This window comes from Streptopelia decaocto, assembly GCF_964273445.1.
Source record: "Streptopelia decaocto genome assembly, chromosome: 6".
NCBI classification, from domain to species: domain Eukaryota; kingdom Metazoa; phylum Chordata; class Aves; order Columbiformes; family Columbidae; genus Streptopelia; species Streptopelia decaocto.
In genome coordinates, this window is record NC_138660.1 from 45,488,445 (window position 1) to 45,512,231 (window position 23,787).

General features: G+C 37.6%; 1 protein-coding gene across 6 annotated transcripts in view; it reads left to right on the forward strand.

Moving 5' to 3' along the window:
• The window catches only part of ATF2 (activating transcription factor 2), a 44,801-nt gene extending 31,530 nt beyond the window's left edge, over positions 1–13,271 (forward strand). For all 6 annotated transcript variants that reach the window (XM_082057343.1, XM_082057348.1, XM_082057345.1 and 3 more), the window contains 2 exons: positions 3,906–4,011; positions 10,611–13,271. In XM_082057343.1, coding sequence (XP_081913469.1) covers positions 3,906–4,011; positions 10,611–10,837 — 333 coding nt within the window. In that variant the 3' untranslated portion in view covers positions 10,838–13,271. The remainder of the gene's footprint in view (positions 1–3,905; positions 4,012–10,610) is intronic.
• The last annotated feature ends 10,516 nt before the right edge of the window (positions 13,272–23,787 follow it).

The window sequence follows — 23,787 nt, forward strand, 5'->3', positions numbered from 1 at the left end:
TTTCTTTTGATTTGCCAAAAGCAAAACCGTTAACTGTGAAGAACAGAATGACTTGTAAAGAAAATTGAATGTCAGAGAAATAATTAAACTGTACTTTATGTGGAAACATTAATCAATCCTATATTTCCATAATAATTCTTCACTTGACAGGCTAACACAGCTGATCAGCATAGTGGGCAATAATGACCCATTATTACTTACTTTATATTTAATAGTAAATTTACTAAGTTTGGAGTTTTGCCTTAGTACAGTTTTACAGACTGAGTCTTAGGGTTTAGTAGTTCATATTTTGTTTAGTATCTAAGTGACCTGCTCATCTGAATTTACTGAGATGTCAGGTTTCCAAAAGTAGTTTAATACCAAAATGGCTACATTGTATTGCTTCACAGTACAATTCTGACTTCTTTCAACAGAATTAGTAGCTTTCTTGTAATGTCTGTGTCAAAACTTCTAAAGTCAATGTCAAGATTTTTGAGACTGGAGCTCTCTATAACAGTACACAGAGATTTTGAAGAGGTTTACTTTGTTGATGTATATTTTGTTCAGTAGTTTTCAGCTTTTTGCAGATTAACTTCTGTCTACTTTCTTCTTTTAGATGATTGAATGTAATTTCCTTTTTAAGCATTATTTTTCAAATTGTTGCGTAAGGGAAGATGTCCATCTATTACATCATGCCAGTAACGTATTTAGGTTAGCTTGGCTGTCTACTATAGGCCCTGCTGTGTAAGGTTTTTTTTTCTTGCTTCCAACCTTTTAAAGTTTATTTACTGCTTGATTTTTGTGGACTGTGTTTTCTACTAATATGTTGACTTGTTTATTGATCTTAAATTTTATACGCCACATTGTGTTGCCTCTGTGCCTTGCACAGCACTGCGGGGTATGATGTGCTCTATAATGTGCTGAGGAGGTATTGACAGTGCGTCCCCAGTGGTCACTCAATCATATTGCAGGATCAGACACCAGAGTTCATGATATGGTCTCTATTTGGTCCCTGTTGCTTTAATAATCTTAGAGGGCAGTGTATTAGTAGAACAACGGCCTGTCTTCTTCATGATGTCATTGCATGTTTTAAAGGTTCAGCCATCAAGTGGCAGTTTGTACAAATACTGCAGAAGCTGCTTCAGGAAGGCTAAATTATGAGAGAAACACCCATAAGCACGTGTTCTTGTCCATAAAGGGGTATCTTGTTGAAGTTATCTAAAAAGAAAGAGGACTAGCAGTCTTTTAACTCAGCTACAGACAGTCCTCTATCCCTGTAAGTCACATCTACCTGTCTCTGGTGATAGTTTTGGTAAATAATACCTCACAAATATTGTCCCATGCCTTGCTGAGTAAGGATTCATCTGGTCCCACTATTAGATACGCATTTTGGACCTAGGAAGAAATAAGCAGATACAGAATATATTGTACACCGCATACTGTACCAAGTACCATGTGTTTATTCTTGTTAGCCTGTTTTCCATAAAGACCACCACATTAACATATTTTGAATGAGATGGAAAGACTTGCTGTTGTCACATACGTGATAAGAAAACTGCAATGTGTATAAGAGCTGGTTCTTGAAGTAGTTCTTACTGGTAATATGTAAATGATTGCCTTTCTGTGACACTCCATGTACCATATATCTGGCAGATGTAACTCTATTCTACTTTCAGGAATGATTTGTATATTACATATAGTACTGTTGGCAAATAGTGTTCATGTTATTAACATTTCTGTAATAGCTATGCATTTGATGATAATACCTCAACTTTAGTACAGGAATGCTGTTGCATTTTTTTTTCAAGTCTGCTTAATGTAACATATTTATTCTATTTCTGTTAGCAAAATTCTTAGTGTTTATAATACAGCTGACATCAATCTATAAACTGCTTTTTCAAAAATTTTTCATTGACATTAGTTTTACTTACACTAATGCACAGTGACTTCATACTTATGTGCTGTTTGTGTGTAAAATTCTTCCTTAAAATGTGCGACATGAGGGTAGAAAATTTCTGAAAACCTTTTACTGATTTGATCACTTATTTTGCCAAAGTTCTTTTAAACTTATAGAAGTATGTTTCATATTCTTGGACATTGCTGCGTCTGTAGCTTATCAAGAAGTGTCTCAAAACTACATCAGCACTTTCTTTTCTCCCCCAGCTATGTCAGTTCTGTGCAGCTGCCTGCTTGGCATCCAGAGCTGTGCTTCCTCAGTAAATAACATGGTGAGCTAAGAGGAGACTGGGAGCTGAGGCACAAGTAGTGTCATTTCTGCACAGCCCTAGATTTCAGGACATGGAATGTCAGCTGGTAGAGACTTTGTGGTTTGGGGTTTTTTTTATGACAACTTTGTGTTTGCAATCACATTTTTCTTTCATTAGAAACATTCATAAAATCAGATTTTGGCTTTCTTTCAGCTCCTGTTTCTAAAAAAAAGTTTCTAAAAGAGGTATTTGGCACAATAAAATGGATGAATAGAAAAGTAGTCTTCAATAGTTCAAGAGGATTTTGCAAGTATAAAGGCTAGAAATTTTTTGTTTCTTAGGTCACAGAGAGGTCACAGAGGAGCTTTAATTTTAAAACTATGATATTTTAGCTACAGTATTTATAAACTATGTTACTTAGTGTAATTAAACCTAATAAATTGTGTTTTTAAAAATTGTTTTCCTTATTTTGGAATACTTTTACTTCTAATTCATTTCTGACTGCATTGCCTTATTTCTAGCTTGTAACTAGATTGACTTTTTGATCTTTTTTTTCCACATAATTTTATTTGCAGTCCAAATTTCCAAATTTTGTTTTTTCTTTAACTTACTCTCAACTGCATAAACACATGTATTTAACAAACAATTCTGTCATGCATGTGGTATATAACACTAATGTTCCAAGGCTGTTATAGTTTAAGTAACTTCAAGTGTCAATGGAAAAGATTTATATTTAAAAGAATTTAACCCATGAAAAGCATATACTGTGACAAGCTATGGCTGTGGCTGTCACAGAGCATTACAGACAACTTCATTCTGTAATTACATAAACATTTTTCTACTATTTTAAGTGCAAATGGATCTATCAAAATGCCGGTCCGTTCCTAATTTGGATTGTCACGTACAACGCACTTATGTAGCGCTTCTCATCCGTAGATATCAAACTGCTTTACAGGGAAGGTGTCACTGGCCTCCACTGTACAAATGGGGAAACTGAAGCACAAAGTAAGATGACCTTGCCCAAGGTCACCCACCAGTGGAAAGGCACAGCCTGGAAATGAACCCAGCCACTAGATTCTGCCAGTGCCACCTCCTGGGTTACACCCTGCTTTAGTGACATAAGCTGACATTTCAGGATTTTGTCATGGTTATCAATTATTCCTTCATATAACATGTTTATGCATGGTCAACAAAGAGAAATTGGTATGGAAATCAGCAGACATTTACAAAATTATTTTATTTTTCAAAGTCCAGGTACAAACACAGTCAGCAAAAATCATTCTGCTTTGGCAGATTTTTATTTTTACCTTTTTTTAATGTTGTCTGTGGCATCTGTTAAAATGTGGGTAGTTAAATGTAAATTTACTCTGGTTAGAATTCATCACAAAGCCTTGAAAAAGCGTCTTACAGTAGCTGGATCATGTGAATGGGACTATATGTAGACTCTGCATCTGCAAAGTGAAAAACATGTTGTATTTTCCAAAAAAGCATTTCCTAGTTTAAGAAAATCATAAAATAAATTTATCCAAATTTCAGCTAATATTTTAGTATTCTGAGACAAAAGAGATGTATACATTTTTGCAATATGTACCAAATGGAAACTTCTTGTATTTTATCTACCCCTAAAGCAACAACTGAAAATCCTATAAAACTTAATACTTACCTTCAAAACGTGTGTAGTTTGAGCCTGGTAAAGTACGTAACTTTCTTCTCCTTTAGAATGAAGTCACCCTGCTGAGAAATGAAGTGGCACAGCTGAAACAGCTTCTTCTGGCTCATAAAGATTGCCCTGTAACTGCCATGCAGAAGAAATCTGGCTATCATAGTGAGTAATGTTCCATTACCTATAGCCTTAGGCTGCATCCATGAAATACTGCCGAAGTGAACCGAATGAACATTAAAATTGAGAAGTGCCGTTCTAATATTACATAAAAGATTTTTTTTTTTTAATTCTTGAAGGTTATTGGAAGGCAGGAATGAATATGTGATATTTAGAAATATATTTTAAGTCCTGTCAGTTGAAGTGTTGCATAATATTGAAGGTTTTATGTTGATTTAATAAATGCATATGATAATTAGCATTTAAGGACTATCAGTTACTGGGCCTGCTTCGGAAAATATAATGAAAGTATTAAGAGCACACAAGAAACCATTTTTTATACTTTATCTTAGCCTAGTACAGTGAAAGGTCCTTGTGGGTTTTTTTCCTTCATCGTAATGCGATTTCAGTAGAGGTAATATAACAGCTGTCCTCATTTACCATAACATGCAGGATCAGTCAAGCTGTTAAAATAATCAGATGCAGGTTCCTGGCTCCTACTGTACAATGTCTAGATTGTTTTGATTTCCACATTAAGCGACTGCTTCTCTGTAACAGGGTATTTTACAAAGCAGTTCTAAAACTGAAGGGAATACCGAGAGTTCCAGTAGCATTGTTTTTCTAATACATATTTTTACTTAAAGGTGCTCCTTTCATTTTCCTCCTTCCAGCATTTTAAAGGTTAATTGTGCTTTTCTGACTTGTAACTTCATTTTGGACATGATACACAGTGCCAGAACCAGCTGCTGCTGCTGGAGAATAAATGGCCAATTTTGTCCATTGTATACAAATTTGTTAGAAATAACTGAGCTGGGAATGCATTAGGCAACATTCATAATATATAACCCACAGCTTTCGTTTTTATGATTTAGTGATATTTCAGGATATTTGTAAATGTGAAGATTGTTTCTGCCATATGTAGCCACTTCATTTTAATTTGCCAGTGTCAGTAATTCAGGGGAATAAAGGAACATTTTGTATTGCATGGAAACAGATCCTCAGGTGCTTGCGATAAAACTTAATGGCCACCATCTTTACTTGTAGTCATTGTAAGCAATTTCATCAGAATGGGCAATATTTTTTAATTTAAAAGATTCAGGAGATTTAGCAACTCTCTATTGCCATATATATTTAGAATACTGATTTTGTCAGTTTTGAGCTTATAAATCTTGGTCCTTTGATCTCCACTTGTTTTGACAAGACGGAAAATAGCATCTTGGAGTAAATTGGAACAGTATAGAAATTTGTTTGGGATTTATATTAACAATGATTGCTGCAGGGATGAGGCCATTATGGGTCCCATCTGACAGAACAACATAATTTCATACAGAAACTGTATGCACGCAATGTTGTTGAGTTTATTAAAAAAGAAAAGAAAAAAACACTGTAGGTTTCTTGAATTTTTATGTTTGGAGGATGCATGTCCTGGAATTGGCATGAAAAATATTTAAACATAAGTCTTAAACTGCCAAATAATTACATGCTAAGGATTTCTTTCTTGAAGAATTAACGAACAACCTGTTTAATAATACTTACTTTCTATTCACAGAAAAGGACTATAATGTCCCTAACTTACTAAAGAATGCAAAATGAATAAGAATTAACGTTAGTCAGTGGAAAAATGCTACGTCTCAGAAAAAAATAAAATAATAGTAAGGAAGGGGACTGAAAGCATAGTTCATCTAGTTTCTTAAAAGGTACCTTGAAAGTCGGAGTTCAACATGAATGAGAGTTGCAATGCCAACCCTCTGAAGGGATTTTGTCACATTATCTCCATGTGAGTGTTGTTAGGAAAGTGTGTTGGCTCAGTGACATTCCCACAGTACAACTTGAGCGGAAAAAATGGTTTCAGTTAATATGTTCATGAAAATGGTGTTTGTAGAAAGTATTTTTAAATAAACATATTATGTTCATCAAGTAATCCAAGCTGAATTGCTTCAAAAACATATTGAGTGGTTTAACAGTCTGTCTCTGAGGAAGAAATTGAAGACACCAGATTTGAGGGCTCCCGTGGTGCTGAATATTGTGCACTGCTGAGACAGTGAGAGTTTGTATCATGCAGACCATGTTTTAACAGCTAAGTACACAACTTAATGGGGTTTCATGTACGATGCACTTAAATAGGCACAAATAATCTATTGCTTTTCAGGCTATTTTTAGCACTTTTACATATATTTAAAAATCTTTTATTTTCCCAGCCACATTTTTGTCTCAGGGCACGCGAAAAGCATGACAGTGCAGATATCCCTTTCTTCTAGCTTTGTTCTTGGGATCGTATTTGCTTTATTTAAAAAGTCTTGTGCCTGCTTCAAAAGAGGGTGTCATCAAGACAGAGAAACCAGAAAAATGGTTATTGCAGTTTGAGGCAGTATGTGGATGAATTTCTGTTAACATGTTTGAGTTTTCAGCCAGTTTAAACTTTATTTCCCAAAGAAGGATGCTATTGGTTCTCAATGCATCTTTAAACATTTGAGGAAAGCAGGGGGGAATGTGCTGTGCATACAAGAAATATAAATGCTGTTCATTTATTTTTTATTTTAGCTCTCTATACCAGATTATTTCTAAAAATCTTCTGCAGTACTGTATTTTTTCAAACTTTTTCTGGACTTGGAGTAGGAAAAGGGTGAAAACTTGTAAGAAGAATATGTGTTTGTGAATATTAGAGTTGTGGCAGGAGGGAATGGAAAAGGGTGTTTTAAGCATTTTTTAAAATATTTTTCAAAAGGACTTCATAATATTCGAGAACATTTACACAAAACTGAATACGAAGAAGGATAAATAGAGGCTGTGATGTAAGTGATATTAAATGTGGGGGGGTTGTGTGTGTTCTTTCTCTAATTAGTTTTCAAGAAATGGTAGAAGGTGACTAACCAGCTATCAGACCTTGAATAATTTGAACCTGTCAAACCAGTATGTTCCTACAGCCTGTCCCAGATGGGTGAGGGTCCTTCAGTGATGGAGGGGATGTCCACAAAGGGCAGTGCCATGGAAACCAGCACTTGGGCTCTAGTCCCTCTGTAGTCCATGGATGGCCTGATGAGGATTACCATGAGGCTTCCTTTCTAGTGATTATCAAGGGACCAAAAAGAGCTCTGGATTGCAACTGATGGATTGTTTTCTTCTGAGGACTGAAATCCCTCTTTGTTTGCTTAACTTACTGAAAGCAATTGGTTATCAATGCTAAAAATAAAATAATAGCAATGTTTGAGTACTTTAAAAGGTCACTCCTTAGTGCACCCTCAAAAGTCTCCTCTGTGCTTTGTTTGATATTTTAAAAATCTTTTCTATAGCTCAGTGTAGCACACATTGTGTTCTGTTACCAAAATGGCTCCCCGCTCCTCATGGCGCAGCCTGCCTGGTCGCTGTGCAGCCTTCAGGAAAGCTCATGTGATGTAGGTCTGTAAATTCTCAGCCTTCGAATGTACAGCACACGTTACTTCTGTAGATTCATTTATAATGTGGACTGTACATTTTCCTTTATTCGAGGAAAAGCCAGGGGAACCATTAAAAAGCTACATTGTTAGCTACATTATGATTTTGGTATGTGTCAGGTGAACTCTTGAAACTCCGGTCCTGTGCCTGGCAATTCTCTGGTCAGCTACGAAAAAATTAAAAAAAAAAATCTGTCAGAATTTAAATATGACTTGCTTGTCGTCTTCTAAAAGCCTTTGTTCTTTATTCCCAGTCTTCAGGCTTAAGAAAACAAGTTACCTTTGTTATGAGATGACTTTAAGTATCTTCTGTATATATTGAGTAGATTTTTCTTGTTTGGTTTTAATTCTTCAAATGAAGTTCTATACTCAGTTTTTGGCTGCTGTTCCCGTAAAGTTAGGTCTACATAAGGAAGTACTTTGAAGGAAATCTAAACAGCTAATCTTTAGGGTGGTACCTCATTTCTAAATATCACTTTGCCATTACTGAGTGGATTTACAGTTCACAGAATCACAGAATGTTAGGGATTGGAAGGTACCTCAAAAGATCATCTAGTCCAGTCCCCCTGCCGGAGCAGGAACAGCCAGATGAGGTTACATAGGAAGGCGTCCAGGCGGGTCTTGAATGCCTCCAGAGTAGGAGACTCCACAACCTCCCTGGGCAGCCTGTTCCAGTGCTCTGTCACCCTCACTGAGAAGAAGTTTCTTCTCAGATTTAAGTGGAAACTTTTGTGTTCCCATTTGAACCCATTACCCTATGTCCTATCATTGGTTGTCACCAAGAAGAGCCTGCCTCCATCCTCATGACACTCACCCTTTATATATCTGTAAACATTAATGAGGTCACCCCTCAGTCTCCTCTTCTCCAAGCTAAAGAGACTCAGCTCCCTCAGCCTTTCGAGTCAAATTTATTACCATAAACTAGTGCTAGGTCTGTGTCTTATATAACCCCCTGTCTGCTGTAGGCTCCCCATTCTCTAGCCCCTGGCATCTGAAAATATCTGACTCCTGTGCTTTCGTCTCTTCAGCAGTGTGTTGGTTCATCTGCTCTGTGATATGAAAACTTCTGTTGTACATCAGGGATCATAAGTACTCTCGTAACTGTTTCTTCCATTGCATATGTTGTCTTCCTGAGCCCATCAAAATTGGAAAATCAACCCTTTCTCATGTTCTTACCACAGTGATACTATTACAGATGTTTCTTTTGAGTTAACAACAAATATGGCAACATATATGTTAAGGGATTCAGAACAATGGAAGACCTTCCTTCTCTGCCTGGAAGATAATGATCTACATTACTTCCTCTCTATCTCTCACTTCTAGCATTTGAAACTAACCCTTTTTCTTGAGGATAAAGAGGATTTGGCCACCAGGGAGATCAGGGATCAGCAAAAGAAGCATAATAGGAAGACTGAGATTCATGGAGTAACAACAGCTCTGAAGAGGAGGCGCAAGCGTTAGAGCAGGGAAACTGTATTTGATACATGTTGTCCCACTTGCTGCCATTTCATTCCAAGGTGAAGAATATGCTGCTCTCATGATTAGTAATTCATTGTTGTTCAGGAAGTGGCACTAGAGTTTCTTTGTTAGCTCGTTCATGTAGGTGGTATTTCTTTGAAAGAAGTATAACGGTTTTGCTTGCTTTACCCATCCTTTTTGACCTTACCTTTCTTTCCAGAAGCGGCCAATAATACAACTGGTGCTCTCAGTCTTTGAAGAGGAGTATGTTCTTAGTATACGTGGGGTTGCTTCAACGATCTTTATGCTGGGGACTTGACTTTGTAATTTAGTGGATTTTTCTTACCCATAACTACTATGTCATATAAACAGTACAATCATAATCTTCATTTCATCATTGTTTGTTCAAACTTAGTGTGTGTTTAGTTTAGTTTATTTAGGCTATTACTCTGGTTTTGTATGGAGATGAGGCTGTGGTATCACAGTGTTGTTCATCTTTTAGCGTTGGGGTCATCCCTTCCCCTTCCTTCTCTTCCCCTGGGTAGATGTTGAATTTGTAGGTCAAGCAAATGTGACAGGGATTGCAAAGGCAAGGCTAGAAAAAATTGAGCTCGGTTCCATTGCTGTGTCACATGCCATAGTTCATGCTGCTTCTGGCTCTGTTTGTGTGTATCTTTCTGCATGGTTATGTTATATAGTAGTCAGCAGTGTCTTAAAAGAGACTTCCAGTGTTCCATCTGTATACTGGGTTTAAGTTGACTTGTTAAAAATACTTGAAAGCACTAAGTGGTACAAAAAAGTTATAGTTAAATTTGGTGTTCATACTTTTGACTGAAAAATAATAGGCTTATTTTCTTTTTTGTCGTGTTTTTCTTGTTTGTTTTTGTCTGTTCAGTTTTGGGGTTTGTTTTTGGATTTCTTTTTTTTAGTCTTTAACTTAGCTTTTTGCTTGACAGTGTTTACATAAGACTTTAACTAACTTTTGCAGCTCTGGAAAAAAAGGATGATTTTAGCATGACTAGGATGTCTGTGCAAGAAAGACATTTTAAATCCTACTCATTTTGTAAATTCTAGTGTTGGACAAAGATAATTACTTTTCAATCTGTTTACCCTCTGTGAGGAAAAAATAATGCAACTGTGTGGCTAATTCACTTTAGTTCTGTGGAGAACACCTGAAGTATTCTTGAATTTATTTTTTTTTAAAATCAGTTTTAACAATTTTAAATCTTATTGAGAGGCGCTTATATACTAAGGAAATTACTGAACTTCACTCTGTTAAAAGAACATGGGTTGAAAACTTGTGGAAGTATTGTAAATAATAATTTTTCAGATATCGTATTCCTGATCACAAATACTAATTACTGAATGCAGAATTACGTGATTACCAAGCAAACTCAGTAAATAGCATATGTTAAAAATACATAGCAAATTCCTATAGCACTAGGAGATCTGGCAGCATTTTTAATCTGTAAATATTGCTTATTGACATGAGCATTCATCATTAGAATTAGGTGTGATCCCCAGCAGATACTGCAGTCCATATTTTTTGTTTACGAAGTAGTATTTTCTTTAAAAAATGAAAATAAGATTGTATTGCAATTTGTGCTGTGTTACACCATGAATTTTAATCATTTAAGGTATGACTGCCGTTACCTTGGACATGGTGGTGTGCATTCCGGGGAAAAAAAAAATAATAAAGGAATTTTTCTTCTTCAGCGGCAGATAAAGATGACAGTTCGGAAGACATATCGGTGCCCAGCAGTCCCCACACGGAAGCGATTCAGCACAGTTCTGTCAGCACGTCCAACGGCGTCAGCTCCACCTCCAAGGCCGAAGCCGTGGCCACCTCGGTTCTGACGCAGCTGGCGGACCAGAGCTCGGAGCCCGTGCTGTCCCAGATCGTCGTGGCGCCTCCCGCCCAGGCCCAGCCTTCTGGAAGTTGATTAAAAACTTGCGTTGCAGCAGTTTCTTAGATACACCTTTGTGACTTTAAAGGGAATTCAAGAAAACACCAGTCTCCACCTAGGAGAAATTGTAGCTTAAAATTACTCATTTTTAAAAATCCAACTTAAATTTGGCTTTAACGATTGGCAGTTGAAGGTGAGACAGAACACCAGTTCTAGTCTTTTTGCAAAAGACTTTTTTTTTTTTTAAGTATTAGTTTTCCTAGTTATTTTTTGTGCTTAATGTGTAAAGTGTGTGTACAGTACAATGTGGTTTATTTCATTTTTAATTTGGTATTATTTCAACAAACATTGGGGTGAATTACTAAAGGTCATCCCCAAGACTGTGATAGTAATATTATGTGACATTTTTATACCAAAGTTCTGCATAGTCCCTATTGACTTTGTAACATTGGCAAGGTCATAAAGCACTAGGCAAGAGAAAGACAGTAACAGTAAATTTGCTTTTGGTCTTTTTGCCTTTTTGTTGTTTTGCACATTATGAGAGGAAGAACATTGGAAGAAAAACATTTGGGTCGTCTTATGTATAGCATTTTGGTTGGCGTTTTAATTTGTTTAATAGGGCCAGTACAGTATATGAGATACAGTACTCTTATGCACATACCTTTCCTAGATGAGGATCATTACTAAATAGATTTGAATTTTTTTAAGTTTTAAATTGATGTCAGGTGTTTTTTTTCCCACCCTCCAACACTTTCATTCTGGGGGGAGGAGAGCTTTATTTCTCCAGTCAGAATAGGTATCTATAACTACCCTTTGTTGCTAGGCTGAAAACAGTAAGTGTATTGTAAAATACAGGGTTGTCATGTATGGGATACTTAGTATTCCAAAGTAGGTTGATATTTTGTGGATTTTTGAGTCACAGACTAAGGAGTTTACTTGTGGGTTTGGATGCCAGAAAAGCCTAAAATCCTTCTTCAGACAACTCCAGACTTTTTTTTTGTCATTGTCTTGTATTTGCAAGCTAACTTGTACTTAATTCTTGTGTAAGCACTGTCATCTTTTAGTAGCAAAAATTTTGATACCTTTCTTGTGGAAAAAAAAAAAATCAGTATCTACCGTATCTTGGAAACAATGTAATTATAATGTGGTGTGTGTGGTGTGTGCGTGAGAATGGTTCAGTAGTTAATGCCAGCAGTCTTTTGCTTGAATGTTTAAAGATGCCTTCAATGTGATGCTGGCTGATAGGCGATTGCAGTTTTAAAATGTTATTTACTGTGCGAACTTGGATAACTAACATTCCATGATGTAGTTTGTTTCTGATGAGATGATTGTAGGTACACTTTTTCTCATTATCCAATCATCTGTAGGATATTGAGTTTTTTAAATGTGCCATTCTATTTTGATTCTGTACTCATGTTCAAAATACAGTACAATATTTTACAATAGATTAAGTTGTTTAAAAAAAGTAGATGTGTGCTTTCAGGTCAGAAAACTTTGTATAATAGCAAAAACAGATGCATAGTAGCAACTGGCAGTAAAGCAGGATTCCATTATGTATATAACAAAGATTTAATGCATTTATAATGGGTTGTGTCGTTCATTTGCTCTTCCTTCTCCACACTATACTCTGTGTTTTTAAGTGTCAGTGCCATCAAGTTTCTATTTGATTCCATTTTAAATCTAAAAATGTAATTGATCCACAGGAAAATCGTAAGTTCTACAATATATATACAACCGTACTATAATGAAAACTGGACAAAGAAGTATTTAAGTCATATATGTATCATTGCAGGCCTTTAAGCATGAAAGTAATAGGGATTCTAAATATTTTGTATTTTAAAACTAAGAAAGTTGAGTTGATAACCTCATGTGTTTAAAAGTCTTACTTTCCCAATGTCAAGGTAAAAGGCTGTAACAGCTATTGAACGTTTCCAGGGTGGTGAAACACAATGGACCTCTTGTGAGAAGGAAACTAATTGCAAAGGCACAAAATGTGAATTCTGCAAGAAAGCTATACAGTCACTTTTCATTGTAGTTTTGGTGGACTAGATAAGGCCTCATTTATTATACTATAATTTGCTCTCCTAAACACAAAGGCTTTTAAATCATATTTATATAAGTGGAGTTTTTTTATAACAAAACTGTCGCGCTTGTAAAATAAGTCTACATAAGTGTATAGGAGATGTGTAAACAGTTAATGACTTTAACAGTGGGGCTGGAAAAAGAACCATAAAAATCTGTGTTCAGCAAATAGTGAAAAGTTATTAGTTGTACTACCACAGATTCCGTTTTGAGGCGTATGTCACACTACTTCTGTACTGAGCATTTGGGGTCTTTACATTGGACATGTTTCACAAACTGTACTGTTTTCTTCTCTGTGCAGTTTGCATGAGTAAATCATCAAAGAGAATAAAATCTATCTTTAAGTTATGTTCCTATTTTAATGAAATTATAATTGTTCTAAAAGGCGGCACTGTCTTCAGACTTCTTTCTTCCTCCTTGCAATTATCAGCATTTTTCTGGAAGTCATTACTATAATGTCAAGTAACGTTATGTAAAGGAGAACACGTGTTCCTTAGAAAATAAGCTGAATTCCATTGCTCTGCAATGGAGTTCCAGCAGCTTCTGATGAGTTCGCCTTGTGTCTTGAGTTCCAGGAGCCTGAGGCGATGTGCAAAGGGGTTTGTACCTGGAGCGTGGGGATCCCTGATGTTGCGCAGCCATTTCTGGTTGCCCTGGGTTCCACAGCAAGAGACTTGTGTGTCACCGGGACTGCCAGCTAACTTGCAGGTATCTTAATGTACATGAAGCAAGCAAATAACAGCTGTAGTCGCATGACATGCTCACAATTTCAGTGTGAGAGGTTGAGGATAGATCATGCCCTCATGCTTGATTTTTAGAATACTAAAAGTGGCTTGGGCCTATTCATGAATGTGGGAGAATATGGTGTTGGCACATCCTTTTACATCTTGACAGAACTCTGAAATGGAGGCTTTGAAGGGGAAAAAGAAAGGTAAAGTTACTCTGTACTTGCACATATTACATGTGTTGACCAAAGAAAGTTAAATTTAAACTGCACATGACTTTGAGCCCAATCTGAGAATAAGGCCCAAGGCCTCTGTTGCTTTTTCTGACTATAAGAGTTACACTTGTCACTCCAAGGCAAAAATCGGGAAGGCTGTATAACAGGGCAATGTGGGGGAAGAACCAACACTCTTTTTAATTGTCTGTGCTGTAAAAACACCTGGTTTTGTACCTAACTATCCAATCCAAGCAAGCTTTTTTCTCTTAAAAATGCTAATGGAGGCCAGGCAAAGAAAGGTATTACACTGATAGAACGAGATGACAGAAGTGTTGGGTGAGTGGTGATTTCAGCTACCAGAGTTACAGAAGTAATTTGCTTAGAGACAGACACAAACATTTTAATTGGTCATCATAAATGATAATGAGTAGAAAACATAGTGAAATTAAGTGCGTCCTAATAAAGTAAGGTATGTTAAATTGCACTGAAGGAAACTTCAGCAATGCTTCTTGACATGATTAATATACTCATGGCAATGTGGCTAATGAAGGTTGGTTGCATTTATATGCTGCCTGTTGCTTCCCTCAGTAGAGAAATAATTTGAACTGCACTCAGTTACATTGCAGAGCAGCAAGTGTAAGATTACCTTACAGTAGTCTTTACATTTATTTTTAACCATTGTATCAACAGTAATACAGGTGTGATTGATTTAACCCATGTCTACCCACTGTGCAGGGTAGGCCCAGATGACACTATCACAAAAATAATTTGGATTTTCAGTTTTATATTCTTTAATAGTAAAAGGTTTTAATATTATTTTTTTCTTCACAGACTTTAAGATCATGACCTTTCTCGTTCTTCACTTTCTTTTAAAATATTTATTTAATTCTTTGAGATGAGCTTATATATTCAGTGTGGAATTTCTTCTTTTTGCACGTTGCTTCCTCCTTGGTTGTCTTAACTGTATAGCAAACTTTCATTTCAAGAAGTTAGCAATGGGGAAAGGAATTTCTGCACGCTGTATATCTTGTCTTCAACTAAAATAGCAGAAGCTTGTGAAATCTTGACATCTTCCTAGAACAAGATATATTGCAAACTACATGGTTAGTTCTGGAAAGATGTCTTGAAGCCCCAGCATGGGATTCTTAGTGTTCCAAAACTGTCACAACAGATGCTCTGCGCAGCTCGTGAGAGCAGGTTGTGTGCTGGTGGCTTCACGATTGTGTGAAGTGCAACTATGTTCAAAAACGGTTTCTAATTTCCTAGGTGTGGGGTTAGTTATGATCTAATTACATGGCTGTCAATGGAATAACAAGACACACAAACTTGATCCAATTTGTGTAATGATTTTATTTTAAACCTTGCTCAAAATCTCTATCCCTTTTCTATTACTGTTTTTATAATGATGATGTATGTTGTTCCAAGCACTTTTTTCCCATTCATTTTTGGGGAAGAAGGGGGAGGAGGAGAGAGAAGGTTCTTACATTTTAAATAAGCTACCTGTAACAGAATTTATTATGGGAATGAATACTTAACCAGAAACATGCTGTGGAATCATGATGCAAGCAAATTTATTATTTTTAATCCATAGGTAAAGAGACAGGAGCATAAGCTGCATAGGCTGATTGGAAATGGTAACAAGCATAAAAGATACAAACCAGCTTAAAGCATAGAAAAGGAGTCATGCTTCTAGGAGTGCTTGTTTGGTTGGTTGGTTTTAATACCAGTATTGGAAACAGAGCAGGGAGTGAGCAGTATTTGTAATTCCTTTGGACAGCAGGGCCCGGTGATTCTGCAGCTTACAATTCGGAGTCGAAAGGACATGACTCCGCAGCCCGGGGAGATGTGTCGGTGCCGCACTGGGCAGATGAGCTTCAGGAACAGGCGCGCTGCTGTCACACAGAGACCTGCAGAGAACAGCAGGGCAGGCAGCGGTTTTCCTTGCCCAGCTCCTGCCTGGGGCCAGCTTAAAACATCAGAGTACAAACAAGAGCTATAGCAATTCCATTTAACACCCTCTGTCCTCAGGTGGATTGAGTGCAATGAATGCAAGTCTGAGGGTGTATTTAGCTACCTGTAAGACAAAAGTTAAGGTCTATTTTTTTTTTCCCCACTGCCTAAAAAGTCCCTGCTCTTGTTTCCCTGCAAGCTGGTATTGGCATATTACATAAATAGTATTTCTCTCCCTTTAGCTGAATTACTTGTTCTAGGCCATTACAGAAGTTAAAAATACTGTCCTTGGTAAATCACTAGACTAATGCATTTTAGAAACTCAGTGATTTCAAAAAGCCTACTAACTTATGTTTAAAAATAAAATGGGAAATTACATCCATATCCTACATCTAAGAACCTAATAGGGGAAAAGGGAGACAAAGAGAGTACGAGCACCCTGCTTCAGCAACAAACAAAATAGATTGCCTTTCTGGATAAACTGAGAAAACAAAATGGAGACAAAAACAGTCTGTATCATTTGCTCACTATTTCCTCTGAACAAGAAGGTGCCATGTTTCATGCCTCACTCATTCCAGCCCTTTTTACTGACATGAAGATGTGTTTTGTGATGATCTATTTCTTCAAAATGTTTACAGGGATGTTAGAAATGTTTTGATCTCACTTGAGGTAAGTAGTGTAAACATCCTGTTATTCATCACTGTATATTGCAAAAGATACTCTTAAAGGCCATATAATGTATAGTACAGTCATTCCAGTTGTCTATAAAATGCCAATGAACTTTATAGTCAGCGTGGTTATGATTTCAAAACAAGTTAAGGGCAAATATTTCCATTTTCTTATTTTCTGTCCTCTCTTCCAGCAGAATTTCTTCAAAGGGCTAATGATTTTTGCTGAAAAAAATAAATAATCCTTGTAAATGCTGAACAGATGCTGTATATTCCACTGGAAGAGAGGAATGTTTTGAACACTTGATAATTTTGTTCAATAGTTAATGAATCTCAAGCTAGTAAATTCACTATTTATGACTTTTGCATATGTGCGAATATATAAGAGATTTCTTTATGCTGTCTCTGCCAGTTCACCCAAATCTTTTAGAGGTCTGATTCTATCAGGACTTAATGTTTTCTTCCTGTATGAATTCCGGAGCACTCTCCCGTGCTGTGCAGGGTGGCCACAGGCCTTAGAGCTCCGCTTCCCGCTGTCACCCGGCTGCAATATTGGTTCTGAGTCGTCAGCACAGTTCTGTTTGTCACTTTTGCCTGTCATATGGCACAGCATTTGTTTCCTTGAGATGGGAATGCATTATACTGACTTAGATGCTTCCCTTCTATGGTCCCTTTAATCGTAAGTACCAGTTTGTTAGAAGCTCTGGCCTTTTGCTTGTTCCAAAGGTCTGACAAAGTCATTCTCTTTCAGGAAAGCAATGCATGATCTTTACCTGCTCTTGTAATTTCACACCTAGTTCAGACTTTGTTGTTGTTTTCACTTCTCAGATAAGGGCAGACACCCCCACAGAATGTAACTGTCCTTTATCACGTGCCAGGCACCCAGACATGTTCCTGAGGGTGCATAAAACCCCATGGGTCTTGTCTACTTAAGAAAATGTCACCACTTCGGCGGAGTTAAATTCTTATAATCACGAACTTTTAGAGATGCTGAAGTTTTATTTTGACATGGCTATTGATTTTTTCAGTCCAACTCATGTTGCTGGAGAACAGCATTAAGCTAAATTAAAAAAAAAAAAAAAAGGCATATGTATACTCACTAAACCAATACAAAGCCACTTAAAATTTTACAGTATAGCGGTTCTTAAAATATTTGATTTAAACCAAACCAGTTTTTCTACAATGACAATTTCAAATAAACCTGTGCCTGTTTTATGAAGAGGTGAGGATTAATTTCACCCTAGTGAAGTTAGATTCCTTCTCTAATGAGGCTTTCCTGAGCAAGTATGAGAGCAAGCTGCTAGCCACCATCAGTGTTTCTGTCACTAAACATAATTTAGAGAAAATGTGAGCGATGCACAGACATTCTCTGGATCGTGAGCCAGCAATTATATTTTTTTTCCTTTTAAATCAATATTGCATTTCTTTCTTAGTCCCGCAGTTATGTCTCAGAAGTCACTGTCATACCTCGAGCCTTACAGTAGCTTAGTATAAGCAGAGAAGCTTTTTTTCCTGAAAGTTTTCTCAATTCTACTCTTCAAGTGCTCAGAAATCAATGACATTAGTGTTTATGGGTTATTTGAATGCTGCCATAAGCCTCCACCCTGAAAGATTTTGATAGTTGGTCCACGCGGGCCTGGCCTGCGGCTGGCAGCGGTTACTGCGGCTGCCGCCCGCCCAGCTCAGACCCGTCAACAGCCAGAGACCTCGGTGTGAGCCCTGGGCTCCAGCTACAGCCAGCGTACGTTAAAGAATGTGTGAAAGTGAAACATTTCTGAGGCGTGCTGCTATGCAGTTTCAGACCACACACACAAAAATATCATTTTTCAAAGAGCCTACTTGGAGTATCTTTTGGGTTCTGTTCTGGGGGTTGTTGATTGTTTTTTCTTTCAGAATCTGTGTGGAAATTAAAGGCATATCTATATTCTAATTGCTGAATTTCTCTGTGATGACCTGTTAAACAGGCTTCTATATGCTCAGAGCAGTAGTACTTATGATGACCTGACCAAAATATCCTCGTAATATTGTATTTTTGCATACATGCAAAATTAAGTACATTTATTGAAGGTGCTTCGACTTTCAGTAAGAGTTAGCTGTGCTCTAGTCTCTTTTAAGGAAAAAGTTATTAGTTCACTCCTCAATCTTCTGTTTTGCTGCAGAGTGAGGGAAATCCTCGTTTGGTTTTAATCGGGTATTGAGAGGCTTATGGACATGAAACAAGTCACCTACATGTCACCCCTGGATGTTCCCAGCAGAACTTCATTGCACTTCTGGGTATGATACATTGTACCCTGAAAATATTATGAATGGAAATGTCATCTAGTGCCTCACAAGCTGAAATTAAAATGAACTGGCACGAAGTATAATATTAATAAGTGAATACTACGAAATTATTTTTTCATAATCATCAAATTGTGACTGCTCTGTTAATGAATGGGAATTATTTTTTGTATTGAAATCTGTATTAAGGGCTTATCCAAAAATAACACAGGAAAAGCTGTGTACAGTTACTGGAGCAAGGCATTTCTGGCAGATTTCCATGGCATCCTCAAAGTCTGTGCATTGGCCTACATTTGTCTTTCATTTAAAAATGTGGAAAATATTTTTGATAAGTGCTGACTACAGCAAAAGGCTCTGCCTTCTGAGCAGAGGGCTGAAGAACAGTCACAAGCTATACCTAAATAAAAGACATTTTAAAATTTACAAGAAAAAGGCTCTTATGTTTGTGATGTCTTGCTTCTACAAGACAATGGATAATAAATTATTAACCAAATGAGGTAAGTAATTCCATTTCCTACTGTTTCCTGCCGTCTGTAACAAGTAATTTGAAACCTGGGAGCTTCTAATTTCTCAGGAACAAAATGCCATCTAGTGGTAACCGCGACATATTTTGAACCAGATACATTCTTGATATTGTCACAAAGTTGTTGGGTTTTTTTCCCCCCTTGATATTCTACATGTTACAGTGCATCAAGCTCTTGAGAGAGGAGGACAGAGGCTGGGACCAGCGTCCCCGCTCGCCGGCTGCCAGGGCTGGGATGCTGCGCCGCATGCCCCAGGGCTGCTGCCGCGGGCAGGGAGGGGACTCGGACCCTGCCAAGGGGTCGATAAACTGTCACACCAAGCTGGCACGCTTCACCTTCCGATACTTGGTAATGAAACACAAAAAATATTCATTTGGCTGGTGCTGTATGAAGAGAAGCTGAAAGGCACCTCTGTTTCACTGACTCTTCATCTGTCTCCTTGTTCGTCATTCTCCAAGGAGATAAGGGGAAACCATTCCCTCTGCTCTTCTGGGGAAATGACAGGGAATGAAACAAGCCTCTTCGTAGCACAGTGTGCCTGCTCAACTCCTTAGAGAAGAATGTAGGCTTTTAAAAAATATCAAAATTAAAATTTGGCCTCTATGATGGACTCTTGAACAAGTGACTGCCATAAACCAGCTTCTAGAATTGAAACTACAGGCTTTGCTTGCACAGCAAAACCAAACAATTTAAAAAAAATGCACTGAGACTATATTTTAAAGCATTCATCAATGTAATCTTTCTATGGTTTTGCACTCTGCTGTGATAGGGGTGTTGTTGTTGTTTATGGTCTCTTTTTCCATGCATTATTTGAATTTCTCCATCTTCTGCTCTGGGTTATCCTGTTCCACTGCAGGATGCTCACAGTAGCAGTCACCAGGGCTGGAATTAGGCTGAGGGTCTCAAAGGCATTCTGTAGGCTGGTGCAGAAATCTAGTCTGCCCTGTTCTTGTCATGGTAGAAGTCAATGAAGATGGCATGACATCGGTTCAATGGGCTGTGAAGGAGTTTGTAGATGGATAAAGAAATCCTTCATTTTGATTCTCGGTTTGTATGATATTTGAAGTAAACTGCAGCCAGCTGAAGAGTCTGATGAGCAAGGGCACTGTCAGTACAGCTCACTGAGAGTCACCCGCAAGGTCACACTGCTGTGAGCTCACAGCCCTTGCTGTGACGCCAACACCGGCACTCGTGCCCTCACCTGGCCCTCTGGGATGCTGCTGTCACCTGCCCAGGCCGTGGCATCGGCAACGGTTGACACAGCGGCAAATATAAGAGAAGGGAGCAGGAACGGGAGTGGAGCAGCACTGGATTAGGTGGGGGCAAATTGCCACAGAAGCACGTTTTGGTAGGCAGAGCAGGAAGACTTTGGGGAGTGTCAGCAAGTGCAGCCTTAAAAGCATCAAGAAACTTGTCTTGTTTGTTGTACCTAAAAATACATGAGGAAATCCCTAGATCTGGGAAAATTTCTTAAAGCTAGAATAGTGGCTTCCTCTGAGTAACAACTGTGGTGTTACAGGTGGTGTGGCTGCATCTGCCCTTCACTTGCAAGTTTTCAGAGCAGTAGGATGCTTTGAAGGGGATAAGATTGTTCACAGGCAGGAGGAAGGTGTTTTGTTGCATGCACAGGAAATAAAATAGATCTTAAAAGCAAATGGCCATACCATCAAACCTTGAAATAGAGGGAAAAGAATAGTGAAAACAATCAGATTAGTAACGATCCATCTGAACTTTGCATCTATGTTTTCTGAAGTTATCAGGCTAAATCAAGCTAAATAAGTTATCAAGCTAAATACAAATGTAAGTGAATCCATATATAGTGCCGAGACAACATTTTTTCATTCCTTCAAAGGAACCGAATTTTGGAAGGATTAAACCGGGAATTAATTTCATATATATATGTTTGATTTGAGATCTCATGAGCTTGTAATTGAATGCACGAAGTTGAATTCCAGGTCTGAGGTTGGTGTGATGATGTGCAAGTCAGACTGCGAGATCAGTTGTGTGATCTCTGATTTTGTTTAAAATTAAACTGCTGCATGCACAGCTGAAAAGTTGCCAAGTCTTAGTAATTGTCTCTGGCATTGTCAATTTAGGACCTGGATATCTGATAATTTAGTTTTGCTTTGTTGAGAGGCTTTCCACATGTCTTGGTTAACAATAAGGAAAATGTGCACAACCATGGGATGTAATGATTTTACTATTAAAGAAAGGGGAAATACCACTTTCTTCTTCCCTTTCCCTTTCCTCCCTCCCCAAGAAAAAACAGTGAGATCAGGTACAGAAATGAGAAATCTCTCTGTGGGGATCACATAATAGATTATGCTTTTTGGCACAGATTAAAGGGCTCAGAAGGGATCAAATAATTTTGTCCTTTCATGAGGAATCTTATTGTTGTAAATTTACAGTTCACTAAAACTATTGTGAGACTGACAGATCAATTAATGAATAGTGAAAATCTCAAATCCTAATTAAATCCCACTACTACTTCTAGGATTGGTTTATCTCCTCTCCAGGAATACTTGATTTAAACAGCTCATTTAACAGGAAAAGCTATTGATCCCTTCAATGACACTTCAGAATCATTAAGAAGAAAAACTTTAATCTCCTTCAGCTCTTTGAAGTTGCTTTGGTTAATGTCATCTTTCTGCGATCCTGAAAAGCTAATGCTGGTCTTCAAAGATATTTCCAACATTATTCTGTGCTGCTTTTTGCACCCTGTGCCATGACCTGCCTGCTTGCAGCATCAGCTGCACTGAGCGCAGTGAAGCGGAGAGGTCCCACGAGTGCGTCTGCTTCCTTCCTTGCTTTGGAAGGTTTTATATTGTCTTCCAAAAGTATTCCTGGTTGAAGAAAACACACCACTCTCAGAGATTCATTGAGCTGCAAAGTAGTTATCCAGTGCTTCTGCTATCTCAACACTTTAAAACTTGGACATATTAATAGCAGCATCTTCAGGTCATTAAAGTTCATTTTAGAGAAGCACTTGATAGCTAGATTGGAGATGTTTTGAGAATTTCCTGCTCTACAGACATACACAAGGTTCACTTCTTTTTCATACAGTCCATTTTCTAAACTTAAAATTTGAGGCAGTTTGCTTTACCAAGGCCCATACATCCCTGTTCATATAAAGCACATTATTGAGCTTTAAAACACCCTTAAATGTTTCAAGTGCCTTAAAACTTGGACATTCTTTCAAAGAACCCTACGTATCCTGGAAGATGCAACTCTGAGAAGCAAGTTGCACTGGATAACTAATAGCCTAATTTAAAAAAAATTGCTTTTGAATGGCTTCAGTAACATGTACATTGGCTTCTCTAAGAATGTATAAATCACTTCAAGGACTCTAGTATTAGAAAATGAAATAATCACACTAAGAGCATGTACATTCCATGTAGCACTTCAGAACTGCAGGTTTAGGTTGCTTGTGAGAAGGTTTAATTTCTTTAGCAATTCTTCAAAGCTGTCTAGTGGATCCAGAGGGGGATCCACTGGATCTACAAGTCTGGATTGCATGAAGAACCACTGCCAATTCCGTGGCACAGCTTATGGCTTCAAGTAGGAGATCATCTGCTCAGGGTTAACGACATTTTGAAAGTTGGGACTAGAAGTATCTTTGCAGATCTTTTTTGCTGAATAGCTTGTTCTTAGTTCATAGGGGTTATAGACGAAATTATGCTCGTAACGGTTTATTCCTAAGACTATTTTGCCAATGGCTTGCCTTCTGTTTTTTTACTTGCAATTTCCAATTTTTTTTTCAAATATATACAGGCACTACTTCAACTAATGCCTTAATATGTATTTCTAAGCATGATATAAAAAGGAAATATTATGAAAGTTAAATAGAAGCTGTAAGCTGCATTTAATAGCCAGTATAAACACACTTAGATGTTTTATAGCCATCAGTATTATCTCCTTTGACACTTGAGGCTTGTCCCTAGGAGACAGAAAGCAGAAACTTCCTGGAATTTCGTTAATTAGCCTGCTCATTTCACTCAATAAAACAAGAAATCAAAAACATATTGTGTTTCATACACAGGACTCTTAAAAACGTAACTTAGACTAGGTAGCTCTTACATTTCGCCAAGAGTGCAAGAAATGTTGAAATTTCCTAATATTTTAATGATTTTATTAATAGCTGATCTCGCATTAGAAGTCTGTGCTGATGGAATATGCTAGTAAGTGTGCACATGAGCAATAAGAAAGCTCATAAAAACTCCGGTGTTAAAGTCTATTCAAATCAGCTGCAAATTAAAATGCCCTTTCACGGTTATAAACAGGTTAGTCACTCACCTATCTTGATACTTCTCGCTCCAAACATCACTGGGAACCTGTTGTGAGAGGGAAGCTCCAAGTGTCAGCATAAACCCCAACAAGGTGAGCAACCACAAGCCGCAGTGAACGTGAGGGCGACCAGCCCCTTGTTTGCATGCTCACACGCTGGGGGAAGGTAAGGCTCACTCAGTTGTGGTCAAATCCAGCAATTTAAGTGATTGTGATTATAAAAGGAATTTGGGTAGCTCTGGATTTTCCCTTTCCACG